Genomic DNA, 22093 nt, shown 5'->3' with positions numbered 1-22093 from the left:
CTTCTTTGACCTATATAAGGCATATGACATGGCTTGGCACCATCACATTTTAGTTACCCTACATGACTCGGGCTCTTGTGGCCCCCTTTTTATTTTATACACAGTTTTCTATCCCACTTGCTCTTTCAGGTTCAGGCTGGCACCTCACTCAGTGTCCCTCATACTCAAGAGAATGTTATCCCACAGAGTTCTGTATGAAATGTCACACTCTTCCCCATCACCATCATTGGGCTTGCACCTTCATTGTATGACAACGATTTTTGCATCTTTTGCAGCTCCTAGTCAGTGGCATCTGCTGAATCCAATGGGCCTCTGCATGGGCTATCTCCCATGCCTTCCAATTTTCTCCATCCAGAACGTGGGTTATGCATTTCTGCCATAGTCCTACAGTTCACTCCAAATCAGAACTTTATTTAGGCAACCAGCACCTAGATGTTGTAGTGCAGTTCCATTTCTTGGGCCATCCTTCTGATAAAAAGCTGATGTGGCTAACCCACATTGATCACCTGAAGACTACATGCATGTGGAAGTTCAATGCTCTCTGCCTCCTGGACCATTAAATTGTTGAGCACAGAACGTGCTACTCTTCTCCATCTTTACTGTGCTGCAGTTTTGTCCAGACTAGATTATGGATGTCAGGATTATGGCTCAGCAGCTCCTTCCACTCTGAAACTACTTGACCCTGTTCATCATTATGTGGTACGTCTGGCTATCAGTGCCTTTCGACTAGTCCCATTGACAGCCTCCTCACAGAGGTGGGGATTCCTCCTCTACAAATACGATGGAGCCCACTCCTGGTTTCTTATGCAATTGCCATTTCATGATTCCTTGACCACCCTGTATACCCATCCTCTTTGCACATGAGGAATGTCTCCCTCCTGATACCTCCCCTTCGGTGGGTTTTCCGGTGGAATATGTCTCACTTCCCTGTCAGGATCTCCATCTCCACTCCCTGGAAAGCGCCCCATGTATTTTTTCCAACATCCTCCCTAGGATAGTGCCCTAACCACAGATTAGGACCAACCTCTTCAAGGGTCCTAAAGTCTCTGCCATCCCTGTGATATTCTGGCATCTTGTACGTTCTACCCTTGAGGAGTTCCAAGGTACTACCAGCTTCTACAGTGATGGTTCCAAAACAATAGATAAGACAGGATACGCTTTTAAATCTCCTACTGCCATGGAACATTTACTGCCGAGATCATATAGTGTATTCACAGCAGAGCTACTAACCATTAACAAGACCTTCCTCTTTCTTACTCAGGCCTCTCTCCACAGTATTTTAATAGGTATCAACTCAATGAGCAGCCTGCAGGCCAGAGACCAATGCTACTCTCATCACCCTTTGGTCTCTGCTAACCATGACTTTCTCTCTCTCCTTGGCCATGCCGCCTGTGCTCAGTTGTCTTTCTCTGCATCCCAAGTCATGTTGGCATACCAGGGAATGAACTGGCTGACCATTTGGCTAGAGAAGCAGATACATACCCCCCATTCCCTTCCCAGGTGCAGTTATGCAGATTCACATCAAATCCCTTTTTGCCCAAAAGTGGAATGACATCTAGTGTGCTACTGCTCTCAGTAATAAACTCTGCACAATCAAGGAGACTACTGTGGTTTGGTGCTCTTCCCTCCACTCCTCTTAGAGGACACCACTTTCTTATGCTGCCTATGCATCAATCATACTAGGCTCACCCATTGTTTTCTCTTGCGTATCAAGAGCTCCCATTGTGTGGCTGAGGAGTCAGGCTGATGGTATCCCATATATTGGTGGAATGTCTCCTTCTTTTGGCTCTTTATACTAAGTGTAGCCTTCCAAATTCCTTGTCTTTAATATTAGCAGATGACTGATGGATGGTTGGCCTAGTCCTCAGTTTCCTTCATGAAAGAACTTTTTATTTTCAATCATAATGTTTTGCTTGCCTCCTGGAGCAGTGGCAGGATGATTGTGGCTGGGACCTCTCATCATGTTTCTTGGGCCTGGGACCCAATGCCACATCCCCACACAAAGACTGCTCTTTTATCCCTCTGTTTTTCCAGTTTTTAGATTTGACCTACCATTTTATGCCTTCTATTGGGTGTGGTTTTAGCTTCCTTGCTTTATAGTTTGACCCCTCTGACTGGATCTGCCCACTTTTCCTGGATGTCTCTCTCTTATGCACATAACTTTTGAATTGCAGGACTGATGACCTCACTGTTTAGTCCCTAACACCCCTTAAACAAAAAAGGATCTTATTGCCTCATTGTAGATCTCCAGTTGTCTGGCTGGTTGGACTGGGCAATATCCTGAAACTGAGGCAGTGAGACTCATTTCACCTGTTTTTAGGAAACCTGCTTTGTTCTGTGTCAAGAGGATACAAACACAATATGGTAGGTATGTATTAATAGTCAGCAGTTCAAATGTATGGCAAATAATGGTACCCTTTAGGGAAGTGATAATAAGTGATAGGAAGCAACACCATGTACAACCAGTGTGCGTGCCTGAAGGTCTCATTTAGCATGCTGAAGAGCCACCGAGCAAACAGGGTGCAACCAAATAGAGAGTGTGATGCACATTGGGAAAAAAAAACAATGCCTGTCATCAGGGCTTTGAGGCCATACTTCGATCACTCCAGTAACTAGCAGAGAGGGTTGTGAATACCAGCATTGCTCATGGAGTTTCAATGAAGCTCACAATCTCCATCACTGTTCCCAGAACAGATCGTAGCCCCCTAGCTCTTAGTCAAGTGGAAGGCCTGAATCAGGGACTCTGAGGGTTCTGTGATAAGCTAGGCCGTGACTTCCTAGACTTGCACAATAGGGTTGAGAATTGCATGGTTCCCTTAAATAGCACCTCAGGTGTGCACTACATATCAGAGGCAGTTACCCAAGTAGCTAACTGTGTGTGGGGTGCACACAAGGAGTTTTCAGATTAGGTGATTCACCATCATATCCAGATAATGATAGCTGTGGGAAATCCAGAAGCATCAGAGTAAGATCCAAAGAAATGTCTCCTGCAAATTAGAGTATCAAACTCCTAGTGGTTAACTGTAGAAGCATTCACAACAAAGTGCCACAGTTCAAAGTATTCCTAAAATTTCCAAAGTTCACATAATATTAGGCACTGAGAGTGGGTTTAAACATGAAGCTGATAGCAATGAGGTCATTGGGGGAAATTTAAGCATATACCGAAAGGACAGAAAAATGGAAAATAAAGTTGGTGTATTTGTTGCAGTGGACAAGAAATTCAAATCTGCTGACTTAGAAGTTGAAGCTGCATGTGAGATTGTTTGTGAAGGACTTAGTACAAAGGGTGGGCAAAATATTATAATGGGGTCCTTCTATCAACCACCAAGGACTCCATCTGATGTAACTGAAAACTTTATAAAAAGCTTCAGTTCACTTGTACACTAGTTCCCTAATGTTACTGTAATCATTTGAAGAGATTTTAATCATCCAATAATCAACTGGGATAATTTTAATTTTGTTAGGGGTGGACATGACAAGACATCCTGTGAAATGGTACTAACTGCCAATCTGAAAACTTCCTGTATCAGGTTGTTCAGGACCCCACCCATAATGGAAATACACTCCTGGAAATTGAAATAAGAACACCGTGAATTCATTGTCCCAGGAAGGGGAAACTTTATTGACACATTCCTGGGGTCAGATACATCACATGATCACACTGACAGAACCACAGGCACATAGACACAGGCAACAGAGCATGCACAATGTCGGCACTAGTACAGTGTATATCCACCTTTCGCAGCAATGCAGGCTGCTATTCTCCCATGGAGACGATCGTAGAGATGCTGGATGTAGTCCTGTGGAACGGCTTGCCATGCCATTTCCACCTGGCGCCTCAGTTGGACCAGCTTTCATGCTGGACGTGCAGACCGCGTGAGACGATGCTTCATCCAGTCCCAAACATGCTCAATGGGGGACAGATCCGGAGATCTTGCTGGCCAGGGTAGTTGACTTACACCTTCTAGAGCACGTTGGGTGGCACGGGATACATGCGGACGTGCATTGTCCTGTTGGAACAGCAAGTTCCCTTGCCGGTCTAGGAATGGTAGAACGATGGGTTCGATGACGGTTTGGATGTACCATGCACTATTCAGTGTCCCCTCGACGATCACCAGTGGTGTACGGCCAGTGTAGGAGATCGCTCCCCACACCATGATGCCGGGTGTTGGCCCTGTGTGCCTCGGTCGTATGCAGTCCTGATTGTGGCGCTCACCTGCACGGCGCCAAACACGCATACGACCATCATTGGCACCAAGGCAGAAGCGACTCTCATCGCTCAAGATGACACGTCTCCATTCGTCCCTCCATTCACGCCTGTCGCGACACCACTGAAGGCGGGCTGCATGATGTTGGGGCGTGAGCGGAAGACAGCCTAACGGTGTGCGGGACCGTAGCCCAGCTTCATGGAGACGGTTGCGAATGGTCCTCGCCGATACCCCAGGAGCAACAGTGTCCCTAATTTGCTGGGAAGTGGCGGTGCGGTCCCCTACGGCACTGCGTAGGATCCTACGGTCTTGGCGTGCATCCGTGTGTCGCTGCGGTCCGGTCCCAGGTCGACGGGCACGCGCACCTTCCGCCGACCGCTGGCGACAACATCGATGTACTGTGGAGACCTCACGCCCCACGTGTTGAGCAATCGGCGGTACGTCCACCCGGCCTCCCGCATGCCCACTATACGCCCTCGCTCAAAGTCCGTCAACTGCACATATGGTTCACGTCCACGCTGTCGCAGCATGCTACCAGTGTTAAAGACTGCGATGGAGCTCCGTATGCCACGGCAAACTGGCTGACACTGACAGCGGCGGTGCACAAATGCTGCGCAGCTAGCGCCATTCGACGGCCAACACCGCGGTTCCTGGTGTGTCCGCTGTGCCGTGCATGTGATCATTGCAGTGTCCGGAGCAAGTATGGTGGGTCTGACACACCGGTGTCAATGTGTTCTTTTTTCCATTTCTAGGAGTGTATTTTAGATCTAACAGCAAAAAAAAAAGACCTGACTCTTTGAGGAAGTCCACATTGAAACTGGAATCAGTGACCATGAGGCAGTTGTAGCAACAGTGAGTGCCAAAACATAAAGGACAATTAAAACAAGCAGAAAGATTTATATGTGCAGCAAGATAGACAGAGAAATGACAGTGCCATATCTCATTGAGGAATTTGAAACTTTTAGCTCAGAACAGCAGCATGTAGAGGAACTATGGTTCAAGTTTAAAAGAATAGTTTGCCATGAACTGGATAGATTTGTACCTTGTACGACAGTTCATAATGGGAGAGATCCTCCAAGATGTACAGTCATTATAAAGAAACTTCTAAAGAAGCAGAGACTACTGCATAATTGATGTAAAACAAAGCACAGGGAAACAGAAAGAGAGATGCTAAGTGAAATGCTTTTGACAGGCAAGAAAGTGATGCGTGAAGCCTTCAATGACTGCTGTAGCAGAATAATGTCAAATTATTTTTCACAAAACCCAAAGAAATTCTGGTCATGCATAAAGGCTGTTAGTGGCACCAAAGTTAGTGTTCAATCACTCATAAAAGAGACTGAAATGAAGTTGAGAGTAGGAAAGCAGAAATGCTTAACCCTGTTTTAAGATGTTCCTTTACAAAGGAAAATCCAGGAGTAGTGCCCCAATTTAATTATTGTATCACTGAATAGGTAAATGAAAGGGATTTTAGCGTCAGTGACATAGAAAAACAGCTGAAATTGTTGAAACTGAGCAAAGCCCCAGGGCGCAATGGAATCACTATCAGATTCTATATCATATTTACATCTGAGTTAGCCCTTCTGTTAACTACAATCTTTTGTAGATCCCTGTAACAAAAAACTGTGGCTTATAGTTGGAAGAAATGACACATCACACCTGTCTACAAGAGAGGTAGCAAAAGTGATCCACAAAACTTTCATCCAATATCACTGACATCCATTCGTTCTAGAATCTTGGAACATATTCTGAACGCACACATAATGACGTATTTCAAACAGAATGATCTCCTCCATGCCATCCAGCATAGATTTTAAAAACATTGATCATGTGGAAGCCAACTCTTCTCACTTTTTTTGCATGACATCCTGAAAGCCATCAATAAAGGCAGTCAGGCAGATGCAGTATTTTTCAATTTCCGAAAAGCATTTGACTCAGTACCATGGCTATGCTTATTATCAAAAGTATGATCATATCAGGGATCAGACGAAATATCTGGCTGGACTGAGGATTTCTTGGGAGGGAAGATGCCTTGTGTTATTTTGGATGGAGAGTCATCGATAGATGTAGAGATAACTTTGATGTATCCCAGGGAAACGTGTTGGATGCCTTGCTGTTCTTGTTGTGTATTAATGATCTTGTGGACAATGTTAATAGGAACCTCAGATTTCTTGCAGATGAGGCAGTTATCTATAACAAAATACAATCTGAACAAAGCTGTGCAAATATTCAGTCAGACCTCAATAAGATTTCAAAGTGGTGCAATGATTAGCAGCTTGCTTTAAATGTTCAAAAATGTAAAATTGTGCACTTTACAAAACAAAAATCATAGTATCATATGAATGTATTAGTGAGTCACAGTTGGAATCTATAAACTTGTATAAATACTTGGGTGTAACACTTAGTAGAAACGTGAAGTGAAACAATTGCATGGACTCAGTCACGGGTATAGCAGGTAGCAGCCTTTGGTTTAGTGGTAGCATACTAGGGAAATGCAATCAGTCTACAGAGTAGATTTCTTAAAGATCACTCTTGTAACTCATCCTAGAATATTGGTCAAGTGTGTGGGGCTCATACTGAATATGTCTGGCAGGGGATATTGAACATATAGAGAGAAGGACAGCAGGAATAGTCACAGGTTTGTTTGTTCTGAGATGTTGAAAGAACTGAGCTGGTGGACTCTTTAAAATAGAAGTCTACTAACAAAGTTTCCAAAACCAGCTTTAGATGATGATTCTAAGAATATACTATAACCTCCTAAATATTGCCCCCATAGAGAATGTGTGGATAAGATCAGACCAATTACAACATGCACAGAGGCTTAATAATCTTACCTGAATATACTGACAATATACTGATGAGACCCGTGACTACTGTCTGTCAGTACCTTCATCTTTGTTACCTGTGTGATGAATATAAAAATAAACCTGCTTCCTCTGCACATTTCTGTAGAGCACACTGCCTCCACCACAAATGGAGCAATGCTGCTTGTGTAAACTGTACTGTTAGTCAGTATGCCCCAAAAAGGCATTTCAAGCTTAAACTTTTCACAGGTTGTCACTTTATACGAGGGCGAGTCAAATGAAAACCTTAAATGTCTTTTTAAATATTATTTATAGCACAGAAGTGGTACAAAGCTGTATCACTTTTCAACATAATCCCCCCCACACTCAATGCAAGTCCTCCAGTGCTTACAAAGTGCATACATTCCTTTAGAAAAAAATTCTTTTGGTAGTCCATGCAACCACTCATGCACCATGTGGCATACTTCTTCATCAGAACAGAACTTCTTTCCTCCCATTGCGTCTTTGAGTGGTCCAGACATATGGAAACCACTTGGGGCAAGGTCTGGTGAGTATGGTGGATGAGGAAGACACTCAAAATGCAGGTCTGTGATTGTTGCTACTGTTATACAGGCACTGTGGGGCCTTGAATTGTCATGTTGCAAAAGGACACCTGCTGACAGCAATCCACGTCGCTTTGATTTGATTGCAGGTCGCAGATGATTTTTTAGGAGATCAGTGTATGATGCACTGGTGACAGTGGTCCCTCTAGGCATGTAATGCTCCAGAATGACGCCTTTTTCATTCCAAAAGTGGTTCAGCATAACCTTCCCTGCTGATGATTCTGTTTCAAACTTCTTTGGTTTTGGTGATGAGGAATGGCACCATTCCTTGCTCGCTCTCTTCATTTCTGGTTGGTGGAAGTGAACCCAGGTTTCATCGCTAGTAACGATTCTTACAAGGAAGCCACCACCTTCTCTTTCAAAGCACCAAAGAAGTTCTTCACAAGCATCCACACATCATTCTCTCATTTCAGGAGTCAGCTGCCATGGCACCCATCTTGCAGACACTTTGTGAAACTGGAGCACATCATGCATAATGTGGTGTGCTGACCCATGACTAATCTGTAAACATGCTGCAATGTCATTCAGTGTCACTCGGCAGTTTTCCTTCACTATGGCTTCAACTGCTGCAATGTTCTGTGGAGTCACAACTCATTGTGCCTGACCTGGACGACGAGTATCTTCCACTGAAGTCACATCATTTGCGAACTTCTACTCCATTCATAGACTTGTTGCTGTGACAAGCATGCATCACCGTACTGAACCTTCATTCGTCAATGAATTTCAATAGGTTTCACACCTTCGCTGCGAAAAAACCGTATAACAAAACGCTGTTCTTCCCTGGTGGAAGTCGCTTGTGGGGCGGCCATCTTTATACTGATACTGTGACAGTATGTGTGGATCTGCACTATGCTGCCACCTATGGGCCATTCTGCACGCTGTTTATAGCACACTTACCAGCTTAGAGGATAACAGCGCGAAATTTCAATTTGTTATTACAAATTTAAGGTTTTCATTTGACACCCTCGTAGACCGACAGGTTATCATCATGGGAAGTTGCCCACCAAATTGGTGTGCATTACAAAAACATCATTCGACCATTCAACCATATTGTGAGATCCAAGACATTGCAGATCTGTTTCCTAGTGGCCATTCACAGTCAGAATCACCTACGTATAAATTATGTCCCATAGGTGCACTGAGAGGAATGCTGTAGAACTGTGCACTGCCTTCTTGGAGGTAACTGGGAGGACTGTGTTGCCCAGCAGTGTGCAACTTTCCCCCTACACAATCCCGTTGGCTACTAGCTGTTGATTATGCACATCAGCCCCCACCCCCAAGAACTGTGGTGCATGAAGAAGGTGTTGAATGGGAACTCCTTGAGTGGAACATGGATCAGTGCCACTGGGTTCATTTCACAAAAGAGTGCACGATTTGTCTCATTCCAGTCGATTGTTACAGAAAAGGGGTGTCTAGGGCACACAGTGGCTTATGTTCAGACACGTTTTTGACTGGTATCATATTCAAACACTGGATGTTTCTGATTGCTATAGAGAATAATCAGAGGGCTGTGAAAAACAGGGACAGGACCCTCCAGTCTACAGACCAGCCCTGCAGTCAGCATTTTGGTGATAGGCCCCTCTATCAAGACAATAATGCATAAATGCACTGCACCCACCTTGGGAAAACCTTGCTCAAGGGGTAATGAATGAACCAAATGGAAAGGCTTGATGTATCTGCTGACTTTCTTGGAACCAGTTGAAAACCTGAAGTACATCATTGTAGAAACCCTCCTCACATTTTGAGTGACCTTAGAAAAATTGACATCAAATGATGGACAGACTTGGTACAGCACCGCAGTGACTAACTTATGTGCAACATGTCACTGAGGACCCAAGTATACTACACTGCAAAAGACATAGTTAGACATTACTGGGTGGTGCCTAGAAGAAAATCTGGCTTTTATAACTGTGCACTTTCGAACTGGCTGCCTTTGTTTTCATTATTTGTTTTGGTTTTCATTTCACAGTCAATTTATTTATTTATTTATTCATTTTATTCTCTTACTCAACCTGCCTAGATAGTCAAGCACATTTAAGTGCCCTCTTCTGGAACACAGGGAGGCACTCAGTCCCTTATCAAATGCACCCACAAATTAACGACAGGGACCAGTTGTGCCAGGAAATTGGGATGTTGTTTTTAGACAGTTTTCCACATCGGCTAAGGTAAATACTGTGCTGGTTCGCTTGTCCCGCCTCGGATACATAATGTGCAAACACTTTGAAAAATGATGTCACTTTTGACCTTGTGATTACACTACATGCAGACAGAGGAGGTTCCTCCTAGTGAACGGCTGGCTGTAGCTGTAGAATTCCTTTGGATGTTGTGAACCCATACTAATAATAGCCTATATACAGGTATTGTTGGTTCTCCATGAAACTGGAGAAGTTCCATATCAGTTAAAACATGGTATTGGCTAAATAAACAGCATTGAAATGGAAGGAAAGACTTTTTTCATTCTTTACCCTCCTTAAATTCAAGTCCAAAGTCGTTTGCATATCTGCAGATTTTTTTTTAACAAGGTAGGCTATGAGGGATGCATTTAAGCCTCGGGCATGGATGTATGTGATGTCCTCAGGTCAGTTAGGTTTAAGTAGTTCTAAGTCAGCCGGCCGGGGTGGCCGAGCGGTTCAAGGCGCTACAGTCTGGAACCGCGCGACAGCTACAGTCGCAGGTTCGAATCCTGCCTCGGGCATGGATGTGTGTGGTGTCCTTAGGTTAGTTAGGTTTAAGTAATTCTAAGTTCTAGGGGACTGATGACCTAAGATGTTAAGTCCCATAGTGCTCAGAGCCATTTGAACAATTTTAGTTCTAAGTCTAGGGGACTGATGACCTCAGATGTTAAGTCCCATATTGCTTAGAGCCGTTTGCGCCTTTTTTATGCATTTAAGGAAGATTCTTATTTTTCATATTTGGCTGGCTGCACGAAATTTGTGGATCCTGAAAGTCTTCATTTGTTAAGGTTATCTTTCTGGATACACTGACACTCTAAGGTAGCCAACATATATTTACAGATAAGCGTTTTAGTGGGTGGTAAGTTCTCAACAAAGACATGTAATAATAATAATAATAATAATAAGAATAATGTGCCTCCTTTTACACAACACAGGGCTGCCTGTGCCTTACTCATATGTTATACATACCTGACGTGTAAGAATTTCTCCGAAGAAGGCGACGGTAGCGGCGCAGAAGCCGGTCACGACGATCATGTACGTCATGTACAGATCAGAGTTCCGCAGCTGTCGCTCCTTACTGCCCAGGTCCAGTGGACAGATCTCGATCTGTGGCAAGTCCTTGCGCAGCAAGTGCCTGACTATCCCAGTTTCCACCAGTGCCTTCAACCTGGTAAACACCGAAAGTCTGTTGATAATGTAACACCAAAAATCGCAACAAATGAGGTATCTCACTGTGCTGTAACACCGCTGTAGTAAAATTTTTATTTTTACAGTCTCAAGAGCTTTTCAGTTACAGAAAGCACAGTGAACGGAGTGTGTCACGCGAATAAGATGTCGACAGACTTTCTACTGGCCGCCATAGTCAGTTTTGGATAGCCCTTGGTCTAGTGGATGTTTATATACCCATCGGAAAAACGGACATATTGTTTATCCTATAGCACAGGGTCAAAATTTAAACATTACACACCTCCCCCAGCGCTGACAAACTGAGAAAATCAGTTGGTTCTTTTGTTTTAGGAGTGGTCTAGGGTGGGTCTTAGACGGCTTATAAAAGAACCATTTTCTCATGCACAGTTCCCAGGAGAACCCTGTAAAACCAAGATTTTTAGGCAGCAAAAGTACCAATTGTGGGGATGACCACTTCTGTAATTTGTCTTCAGAGCAAATCATAGAAATTTTTATCATTTATTCGTAAAATTATTTTCCGAGGAGCTTCGAAAAGTTTTTTATATTATTATCCGTTACTGAGATCCTGAGCTTCACAGTTACCGTTCTTATCCAGTCTGACGAGTAAATGTTGTTTTAAGTGATGCCGAGAACACGTGATAAGGTTTCCAGGAGACATCGCAAGGGTTTTGAGGTCACCAAACAAGACTTTAAGTCGCAATTTCTTCAGCAATAAAATTTTAAGGTGCGCTGTATCTGTGTAATGGGCACTTCCTGTTTATACAGGCTGTCTTGACCTGGAAAGTATTCAGTGGTGCCACCTGACATGTCAAGCACCATGCAACAAATTATTTTGTTATACAAAATTCTTTGTAATTACATATCAAACACCACATTTTTTGTTATACAGTAGTTGTAGTCTACAAACGTTCAGCATTTTTATTTACGCCTCAGTAGTGTAAAGTGAAGTCGTGTCAACGGGAGATGATTTTGTGTTAACCTTATACATACTTATTACTTGTTTATATGTGTCAAAATATGTAAATGTGTCAAAATATGTAAGTAAACCATCAAGACTTTCCTGACCTAAATAATTTGTTCTATATATAAGCAGCACCCCTGCGTAAAAGGGAAAAGAAATATACCAGCTGAAAAATGTTCCTTTTCGAGCACTAAAAAGGTGAATATGCACATGTTTAAAAGAATGTGACAGAAAAATGTGGAACCAGCTGCCTCAGTCCTTCCTCAGCCTTAATCACCAAAAATTTTGGCATGCAATAATATCTGCACTTTTTTGTGCTGAAAGAGAATAGTAGACAGTGTTGGTGGAAGTGAGAGGATACAATGCCAATGGGAGAGAAAGAGAGATTAGACAGTGATGGTGGGAGAGAGAATGTGGCAGTGAAAGAGAAAGATATATGGACAAAGACTATAGCAGTGGGAACCAAAGAGAGAGGAGTAGTGATGGTCAGTGAGAGACAGGGGCAGTGAAAGAGAAACAGAGAGATGAATGGAGACAGTAGCAGTGGGAGCAGAAGAGAGAGGAGACAGTCGAAATGAAAAAGAGAGATGAGTGGAAATCAAACATAGGCTTGGGGGGAGGGGGAGGTCTGGACCCACTCTCCCCCTCCTCCTCCCTCCAGACAAGCAATCTTTGGCACTAAAAAAATTGCCCACCTTCTTCCACCACCTATAGCCACTTATTAAAGTTCCCCATTCTAAGGGTCAAAACTTCGACCAAATCATCCTCATGGACGTGTATGGAGAGGAGGCAAAAATGATGATTGAAGTGAAAGATAGCCGACAGTAAGTGAGAAAGAAAGAGCGAGAGAAAGGGATGAAGATAGTGATAGTGAGAGACAGACAGGAGAAGATGCCAGTGGGAGAAAACGGAGACAGTGGGAGAGAGACAATACATACGGTGGCAATGAGAGACACAGAGTATGAAGGCTTCACTGCTAAGAGAGTCTGGGTAAAAGTATTTAAAATGTTCTGTGTTAAAAGGGCACGAATATTTTCACATGCAAAATTTTTGGTGATGGGAATGTTCAGTCATCAGGCGTTCTTGGAAGAAAGGCCACTTCCCCCACAACAACCATTGCTCACTCTTCAGTTTACAGACTATAATGTAACACTTAAGTGTAGGATGAGGAGAATATGCAATATTGGTATGTTTGATTGTGGCCACAAACGAGTACCCAGCATATGGGACACTCCATCTTAAGGGTCACACAGGCTTTGAGCTTTCCGGGTTTCATTGTGTCAAGGGTATATTGTGAATACCTCGATTCAGAGAAAACCGCCACCGTGACAGTGAGCCTTCGGAAACAACATGGTGATTCCAGGATAAACCACCAAACACTACACATTATAACAGTGTACAGACAGACCAGAAATTAGTAAATCGGTTGTCATTTCAATGCCTGACCTTCCAGAAACACCTCTTTGAAAGAGGTACACAAACCAAACTTACCTTTGCTCATAGCTAGTCACAGAAGTTCAGCACTCAGAGATGCAATTCGCTTTATAACTATTATTTATTGTAAGCACCCCCCTCCTCCTTACCATTATCAGTCTTACAAGTATTGTCATAAATACCAAAAATTCACAAGCACAATTTTGCATGACAAGTAATCTGTGTGGGACAAGGAGAAATTATTTTAAGCTCCTTAATCCTATTTAAAAACATGTTATATAAAAAATTATTTTCATTTTAATAATTATTTTCTAGGTTTCGGTCTTGCACCTGTGAAATTTCTAATGGATTTGGAATATTTTTATGAAATTATGAATGTATATCTATTGATGTGTAGTTTTCACAGAACGTATTAGTAGTCAGAGGCTCGTATTGTTAGCCAATAAATAGATTGTAATAATACATAGAAAATGTTTTTTTGTGCGAACATACACTTTTTAAAACGGAACAATGCCTATTGGCATTCACAATCTAAAAGTAGGGTACATTAGAATGTCAGTGATGCTTTTGCAGGTTTCTAGTGAGAGTCATTTGCAAGATATCGTATTTTGAAAAGTTCCCACACTGGCACTTGTTTGTGCCATTCGACCTGCATAGTTGCTAGGTATGATGTTGTTATGTTTGCTTATAGTGTGCTTGTGCGTTCAAAAAAATGGTTCAAATGGCTCTGAGCACTATGGGAATTAACTTCTAAGGTCATCAGTCCCCTAGAACTTAGAACTACTTAAACCTAACTAACCTAAGGACATACGCACACATCCATGCCCGAGGCAGGATTCGAACCTGCGACCGTAGCGGTCACGCGGTTCCAGACTGTAGCGCATAGAACCGCACGGCCACCCCGGCCGGCCTTGTGCGTTCCTTGAGTGCATTGTGACAAGCTAGTCCAAGCAGTAGGTCGTGAGTGAACAGAAGATTTACCAATGCAGGAAAAACTGACGTGCTCATGGTGTATGGAGAGTGCAGGAAGAATGCAGTTCATTATTTTATGGTGTACTTGGCAATATCCCAATAGATGTCCACCTCGCAATTTTTTATCAACCTGTTCAACCATAACGTAAAAATGGTAGTGTAACACTTAGATATTGTAATTGAAGGAAACAAGTGACAACAAAAGAGGGGGAAATTACTGTTCTTGGTTCTATTCATATACACGTTGCTCCCATGCAATCGCATGAGGAAGTGGCATAAGTCAGGCAAGTCTCCTACATATTCTCCATCGACATTGGTTCCATACCTATCATATCTCTCTCCATTAAGAGTTCCATGGAAACGATTATGAAAATCGTGTTAATTTCTGTACATGGGCATTAAGGTAAGATACTCCAGATGTGTCATGTATCTTGTTTAGTGATGAAACCGCATTTACCAATCATGGCTAGGTAAACTGCCAAAATATGACCCATTGTTCTGTTGACAGCCCCCATTGTCTTCAACAGGTACATCGTCAGCATCCAGGAGTGTGAACATTTAATGTGGAATAGTGAACCATCAGCTCATAGATGGAACACTAAACGAGCACAATTATCACAGCCTCCTAACAGACCATCTTCCACAGATGCTAGAAGAAATTCCTCTGGAGACTAGGAGGAACCTGTGGTAATAACATAATGGCTGTCCAGCCCATATTGCATGAAGTACTACAGAATGTCTTCCCAAATTGTTATAAATTCTTGGACTGAAGGCAGAGGACCTGCACCTTGGCCGGCCCAGTCCCCAGATTTGACAGCTATGGACTTTTCTCTATGGTGGAAGGTGCAGAACTCTGTCTACGAGATATACCAACTACACCTGATGATACGCAGTGACGTATTACTGCGGCCTGCTCCGACATCTCCACTGAAATGCTAGCACATGTGCAACAGTCGTTACATGCCAGATTGCAAGCATGTATTGCCACTGACAGTGGTAATTTTGAACACAATCTGTAATAGTGAATTGTCTCATCACTGGTCAGAAACCACATAACCAGTGAATGCGCTTTTGTTCCGCATTAGTGTATGCTACAGCAGGTATTGTACAAGTTTCTGTGTAGGAACTTTATCACACCTTGTAAACGACTCCATTAGAATCCTGCAAGCGCTGCAGTCATGGACTGTGGGGCTGGTCCCAGCGGAGGTTCGGGTACTCCCTCAGGCATGGGTGTGTGTGTTTGTCCTTAGGATAATTTAGGTTAAGTTGTGTATCAGCTTAGGGACTGATGACCTTAGCAGTTAAGTCCCTTAAGATTTCACACACATTTGAACATTTATTAGAATCCTGCAAAACAAACAACACTGACATTCTAATTTACCACACTTTTAGTTTGTTAATGTCAACAGCCTACCCCCATGAACCATGGACCTTGCCGTTAGTGGGGAGGCTTGCGTGCCTCAGCGATACAGATGGCCGAACCATAGGTGCAACCACAACGGAGGGGTATCTGTTGAGAGGCCAGACAAACGTGTGGTTCCTGAAGAGGGGCAGCAGCCTTTTCAGTAGTTGCAGGGAAAACAGTCTGGATGTCTGACTGATCTGGCCTTGCAACACTAACCAAAACGGCCTTGCAGTGCTGGTACTGCGAACGGCTGAAAGCAAGGGGAAACTACAGCCGTAATTTTTCCCGAGGGCATGCAGCTTTACTGTATGGTTAAATGATGATGGCGTCCTCTTAGGTAAAATAGTCCCCCATTCAGATCTCCGGGCGGGGACTACTCAGGAGGACGTCGTTATCAGGAGAAAGAAAACTGGCGTTCTACGGATCGGAGTGTGGAATGTCAGATCCCTTAATCGGGCAGGTAAGTTAGAAAATTTAAAAAGGGAAATGGATAGGTTGAAATTAGATATAGTGGGAATTAGTGAAGTTTGATGGCAGGAGGAACAAGACTTCTGGTCAGGTGAATACAGGGTCATAAATACAAAATCAAATAGGGGTAATGCAGGAGTAGGTTTAATAATGAATAAAAAGATAGGAGTGCAGGTAAGCTACAACAAAAAGCATAGTGAACGTCTTATTGTGGCCAAGATAGACACGAAGCCCATGCCTACTACAGTAGTACAAGTTTATATGCCAACTAGCTCTGCAGATGACGAAGAAATTGATGAAATGTATGGTGGGATAAAAGAAATTATTCAGGTAGTGAAGGGAGACGAAAATTTAATAGTCATGGGTGACTGGAATTCGAGAGTAGGAAATGGGAGAGAAGGAAACATAGTGGTTGGATATGGATTGGGAGAGAAATGGAAGAGGAAGCCGTCTGGTAGAATTTTGCACAGAGCATAGCTAACACTTGGTTTAAGAACCATAAAAGAAGGTTGTATACATGGAAGAATCTTGGAGATACTATAAGGTATCAGATAGATTATATAATGGTAAGACAGAGATTTAAGAACCAGGTTTTAAATTGTAAGACATTTCCAGGTTCAGATGTGGACTCTGACCACAATCTATTGATTATGAACTGTAGATTAAAACTGAAGAAACTGCAAAAAGGTTGGAATTTAAGGAGATGGGACCTGGATAAACTGACTAAACCAGAGGTTGTACAGAGTTTCAGGGAGAGCATAAGGGAACAATTGACAGGAATGGGGGAAAGAAATACAGTAGAAGAAGAATGGGTAGCTCTGAGGAATGAAGTAGTGAAGGCAGCAGAGGATCAAGTAGGTAAAAAGATGAGGGCTCGTAGAAATCCTTGGGTAACAGAAGAAATATTGAATTTAAATGATGAAAGGAGGAAATATAAAAATGCGGAAAATGAAGCATGCAAAAAGGAATACAAACGTCTCAAAAATGAGATCGACAGGAAGTGCAAAATGGCTAAGCAGGGATGGCTAGAGGACAAATGTAAGGATGTAGAGGCTTATCTCACTAGGGGTAAGATAGATACTGCCTACAGGAAAATTAAAGAGACCTTTGGAGAAAAGAGAGCCACTTTTATGAGTATCAAGAGCTCAGATGGAAACCCAGTTCTAAACAAAGAAGGGAAAGCAGAAAGGTGGAAGGAGTATATAGAGGGTCTATACAAGGGCGATGTACTCGAGGACAATATTATGGAAATGGAAGAGGATATAGATAAAGATGAAATGGGAGATATGATACTGCGTGAAGAGTTTGACAGAGCACTGAAAGACCTGAGTCGAAACAAGGCCCCAGGAGTAGACAACATTCCATTGGAACTACTGACGGCCTTGGGAGAGCCAGTCCTGACAAAACTCTACCATCTGGTGAGCAAAATGTATGAGACAGGTGAAATACCCTCAGACTTCAAGAAGAATATAATAATTCCCATTCCAAAGAAATCAGGTGCTGACAGATGTGAAAATTACCGAACTATCAGTTTAATAAGTCACAGCTGCAAAATACTAACGCAAATTCTTTACAGACGAATGGAAAAACTGGTAGAAGCCGACCTCGGCGAGGATCAGTTTGGATTCCGCAGAAATGTTGGAACACGTGAAGCAATATTGACCCTACGACTTATCTTAGAAAATAGATTAAGGAAAGGCAAACATACATTTCTAGCGTTTGTAGACTTAGAGAAAGCTTTTGACAATGTTGACTGGAATACTCTCTTTCAAATTCTAAAGGTGGCAGGGGTAAAATACAGGGAGCGAAAGGCTATTTACAATTTGTACAGGACCAGATGGCAGTTATAAGAGTTGAGGGGCATGAAAGGGAAGCAGTGGTTGGGAAGGGAGTGAGACAGGGTTGTAGCCTATCCCCGATGTTATTCAATCTGTATATTGAGCAAGCAGTAAAGGAAATAAAAGAAAGTTTCGGCGTAGGTATTAAAGTCCATGGAGAAGAAATAAAAACGTTGAGGTTCGCTGATGACATTGTAATTTTGTCAGAGACAGCAAAGGACTTGGAAGAGCAGTTGAACGGAATGGACAGTGTCTTGAAAGGAGGATATAAGATGAACATCAACAAAAGCAAAACGAGGATAATGGAGTGTAGTCGAATTAAGTCGGGTGACGCTGAGGGAATTAGATTAAGAAATGAGACACTTAAAGTAGTAAAGGAGTTTTGCTATTTGGGGAGCAAAATAACTGATGATGGTCGAAGTAGAGAGGATATAAAATGTAGACTGGCAATGACAAGGAGAGCGTTTCTGAAGAAGAGAAATTTGTTAACATCGAGTATAGATTTAAATGTCAGGAAGTCGTTTCTGAAAGTATTTGTATGGAGTGTAGCCATGCATGGAAGTGAAACATGGACGATAAATAGTTTGGACAAAAAGAGAATAGAAGCTTTCGAAATGTGGTGCTACAGAAGAATGCTGAAGATTAGATGGGTAGATCACATAACTAATGAGGAGGTATTGAATAGAATTGGGGAGAAGAGGAGTTTGTGGCACAACTTGACAAGAAGGAGGGACCGGTTGGTAGGACATGTTCTGAGGCCTCAAGGGATCACAAATCTAGCATTGGAGGGCAGCGTGGAGGGTAAAAATCGTAGAGGGAGACCAAGAGATGAATACACTAAGCAGATTCAGAAGGATGTAGGTTGCAGTAAGTACTGGGAGATGAAGAAGCTTGTACAGGGTAGAGTAGCATGGAGAGCTGCATCAATCCAGTCTCAGGACTGAAGACAACAACAAACAACAATGTCAACAGCCATTGTTCCACATAGAAAAATGATTTTGCAAAAAAAATAACTTTATAAGCATTATTACAATGGGCTAACAATTCAGGCTCCCGACTACCAATCCATTCTGTGAAAACTGCACATCGATAACACTTCCCTTTTACCAATAATTTCGGTGAAAGTTTTAGGTGATTTGCCGTATATACACTGAAGCAAAAAAAAAAAAAAAAAAAAATCGCAACGCCAAGAAGGAGTTTTGCGACACAAACAAAGTTTGGTAGGCGTGTTTCTATGTAAGTTGAAATTTCACGCCAGTCGCACAACAGTGGCGTTAGTAGGGCCACTATGAGGATGCAAATCAGGTTTGCATTACATTAAATACAGGTTGTACTGGTCATGAATGACGTTAACTTTGAGACTGGGACGTGGTGAGTTCATGTTAAGTCAAGAATGACTCTAAGGCGAGAAAGAACGAGATCGTGTAATGGGACAAGGGGAAGCTTGGTGTTCCTTCTGCGATACTGCTGAAAGACTTGGCAGGAACGTAGCCACTGTACGTGATTGCTGGCAGCATTAGTCACGAGAATGTACAGTCGCCAGAAGACTGGGCTCCATATGGCCATATGGCCATATCCAGAGGAACGACCATTGCTTTCGGCGTGGAGCTCTGGTGCATCGTTTGCATCTACAGAAGCAATCTTCCTAGCAGTTGACACTGTAGTGACACAACGAACTGTTACAAACCGGTCACTTCAAGGACAACTCTGAGGCAGGTGCCCTGTGGTATGCATTCCACTGACCCCAACCACAGCCGCTAACGACTTCGGAGATGTCTAGCGAACTCTCATTTAAGGAGGAGGGTGGATGTCTGATGTGTTATCTGATGAAGCTGCTTCTGTCTCGGTGTTAGTGATGGCCATGTGCTGATTAGAAGTAGGCCAGTTGAGGACTTACAATCAGCCCGTCTGTGTGCTAGACAGACTGATCTTCACCTGTAGTTATGTCCTGGGGTGCGATTTCGTGTGACAGCAGGATCACTTTCGTAGTTATTGCATGCAGTCTGATCACAAATTTGTACGTCAGTCTGGTGATTCGACCTGTTGTGCTGCCATTCATGAGCAGCATACCAGGGGTTGTTTTCCAAATGGATAATGCTCGCCCACATACCACTGTTGTAACACAACACTCTCTACAGGCATGTCGACACATTGCCGTGGCCTGCTCGATCACCAGCCGAGCACATACGGGACATCATTGGATGATAACTCCAGTGTCATTCACAACCAACGTTAATAATCTGTGTTTTAACCAACAAAGTGCAACAGGCATGGAATTCCATCCCACAAACTAACATTTGGCACCTGTGCAACACAATTCATGCAAATGCGCATGCTTGCATTTAACATTTTGACAGTTACAGCGGTTATTAATGTATCAGCATTTCACATTGGCAATGGCTTATCTCGCACTTACATTAAACTGTAATCGTGCAGTGTTAATCACTTAAATATGTTACCTAGCAAAATGTGTTCCGAAAATTTCATTATTCTACGTTAATTATTTTTTGGTGTTGCGCTTTTTTTCCATCAGTGTATATGCCAGCTCTTTACCTGCAGCTTCACCTACAAATACATGTCACATATATTGCACACATCTCCTCCTCCCCTCTCTCTGTCGACCTCTCTTATGTCTTCTTTCTGCTGAGCCATGCACATCTGCTTGCATACCATGTGAAATCCATTCCGATTCCACCTGCACGACACCCGGTGCCACAGGGCAGTGAAGATGTCAGGCACTACCAATCTTATTAACCTCCACCATACCCCTACCAAACACACATCAAGAAGTCACGTTAATATTGCACTGTGATCCATTTCCGAGCTATATTTAAAATTTCAAGTCTCTAGCTCATGTGAAGTTAATTGCAAAATTTGTACTGACAGACGGATAGTCAGACAGACATACAAAAAGGTGACCTTAGAAAAATTTATTAAAAATCACTGACTTCAAAGCAGGAAATGGTACTCTGACCTCTACTGGCTTCTGATGTGATGTTAATGCAACTTGAAAATTTCTCGGGTATTCAGCCGGGTAGCGTCGTCCAAAAGGCGCCTTAACACCGAAGAAGCAGAGACTGCAGCCTTCCGAGGATGAACACAAACCGGTTACGACAGCGATCATACCATATGTCGGGAACACATCGGCAAAGATCGGCAGAATACTCAGAAAATATAATGTCAAGTGCGTGTTTCGCCCCCCATCCGAAACGAAAACATTATTAGGATCAGTGAAGTACGACTTAGGACTCCGGAAACCGGGAGGTTACAGCATCCCTTGCCAGTGCGGGAAAATGTATATAGGCCAGACCAGCCGGACGGTACAGGAGAGATGTAGTGAACATACACGCCATACAGACAATGCACAGCCGACCAAGTCCGCCGTGGCAGAGCACTGCATCTCACATGGACATGAACCACGATGGCACAAAGGTGTTACAGCAATCGAACATCTTCTGGGATTGTCCCCTCAAAGACGCAGTGGAGATCCGGCTGCGTGACGAACTAATAAATAAAGACAGCGGTTTCCAGCCAAGCAAAGCCTGGGATCCAGCTTTGAGTATGATTAAAACACAACGACAGTCTACACGGAAATCCGCTGAAGAAGAAGAATATGAAGAAGCGGCCGTAGTCGCGGAAGGACTGCTGCCCATGATCTGTCGCGGGGCGCCGCGCTTCCCCCATCACCCAGCGCCGCCCTTCCCCCACCACCGGCAGCGGACCGCTCGGAAGCGCCCAGACGAAGGCTGCGGGAGAGGGGTGGATTCGGCATGCATCAGAGATCAATCAGACACCAAGAACGCCTGAAGATGGCAAGAAGTCGGCTTGCCGAAATATCGCACCTTTTGGACGACGCTACCCGGCTGAATACCGGAGAAATTTTCAAGATTTCTGTACGCCGGGAAAACCTCAGATCACACATTAATGCAACTTCTCTTCAGTGGCCGTTGACGGCAGAGTCCCCATTGTGACCAATCACCTCTTCCTGTCTCTGTCTCTCACCTTACCCGCTCTGTTACACCCAAATTTCTACCAGCGTAAT

General features: G+C 43.3%; 1 protein-coding gene across 1 annotated transcript in view; it reads right to left on the bottom strand.

The window, feature by feature from the left end:
* The window catches only part of LOC126412450 (ionotropic receptor 93a), a 200096-nt gene that overhangs the window by 6446 nt on the left and 171557 nt on the right, over positions 1-22093 (bottom strand). Inside the window, exon 9 of the mRNA XM_050082056.1 lies at positions 10755-10953. Within this exon, the coding sequence (XP_049938013.1) occupies positions 10755-10953 (199 nt within the window). The remainder of the gene's footprint in view (positions 1-10754; positions 10954-22093) is intronic.

The sequence above is a fragment of the Schistocerca serialis genome, chromosome 7, assembly GCF_023864345.2.
Source record: "Schistocerca serialis cubense isolate TAMUIC-IGC-003099 chromosome 7, iqSchSeri2.2, whole genome shotgun sequence".
In the NCBI taxonomy this organism is placed as follows: Eukaryota; Metazoa; Arthropoda; class Insecta; order Orthoptera; family Acrididae; genus Schistocerca; species Schistocerca serialis.
This window is presented reverse-complemented; position numbering and strand designations above follow the sequence as displayed.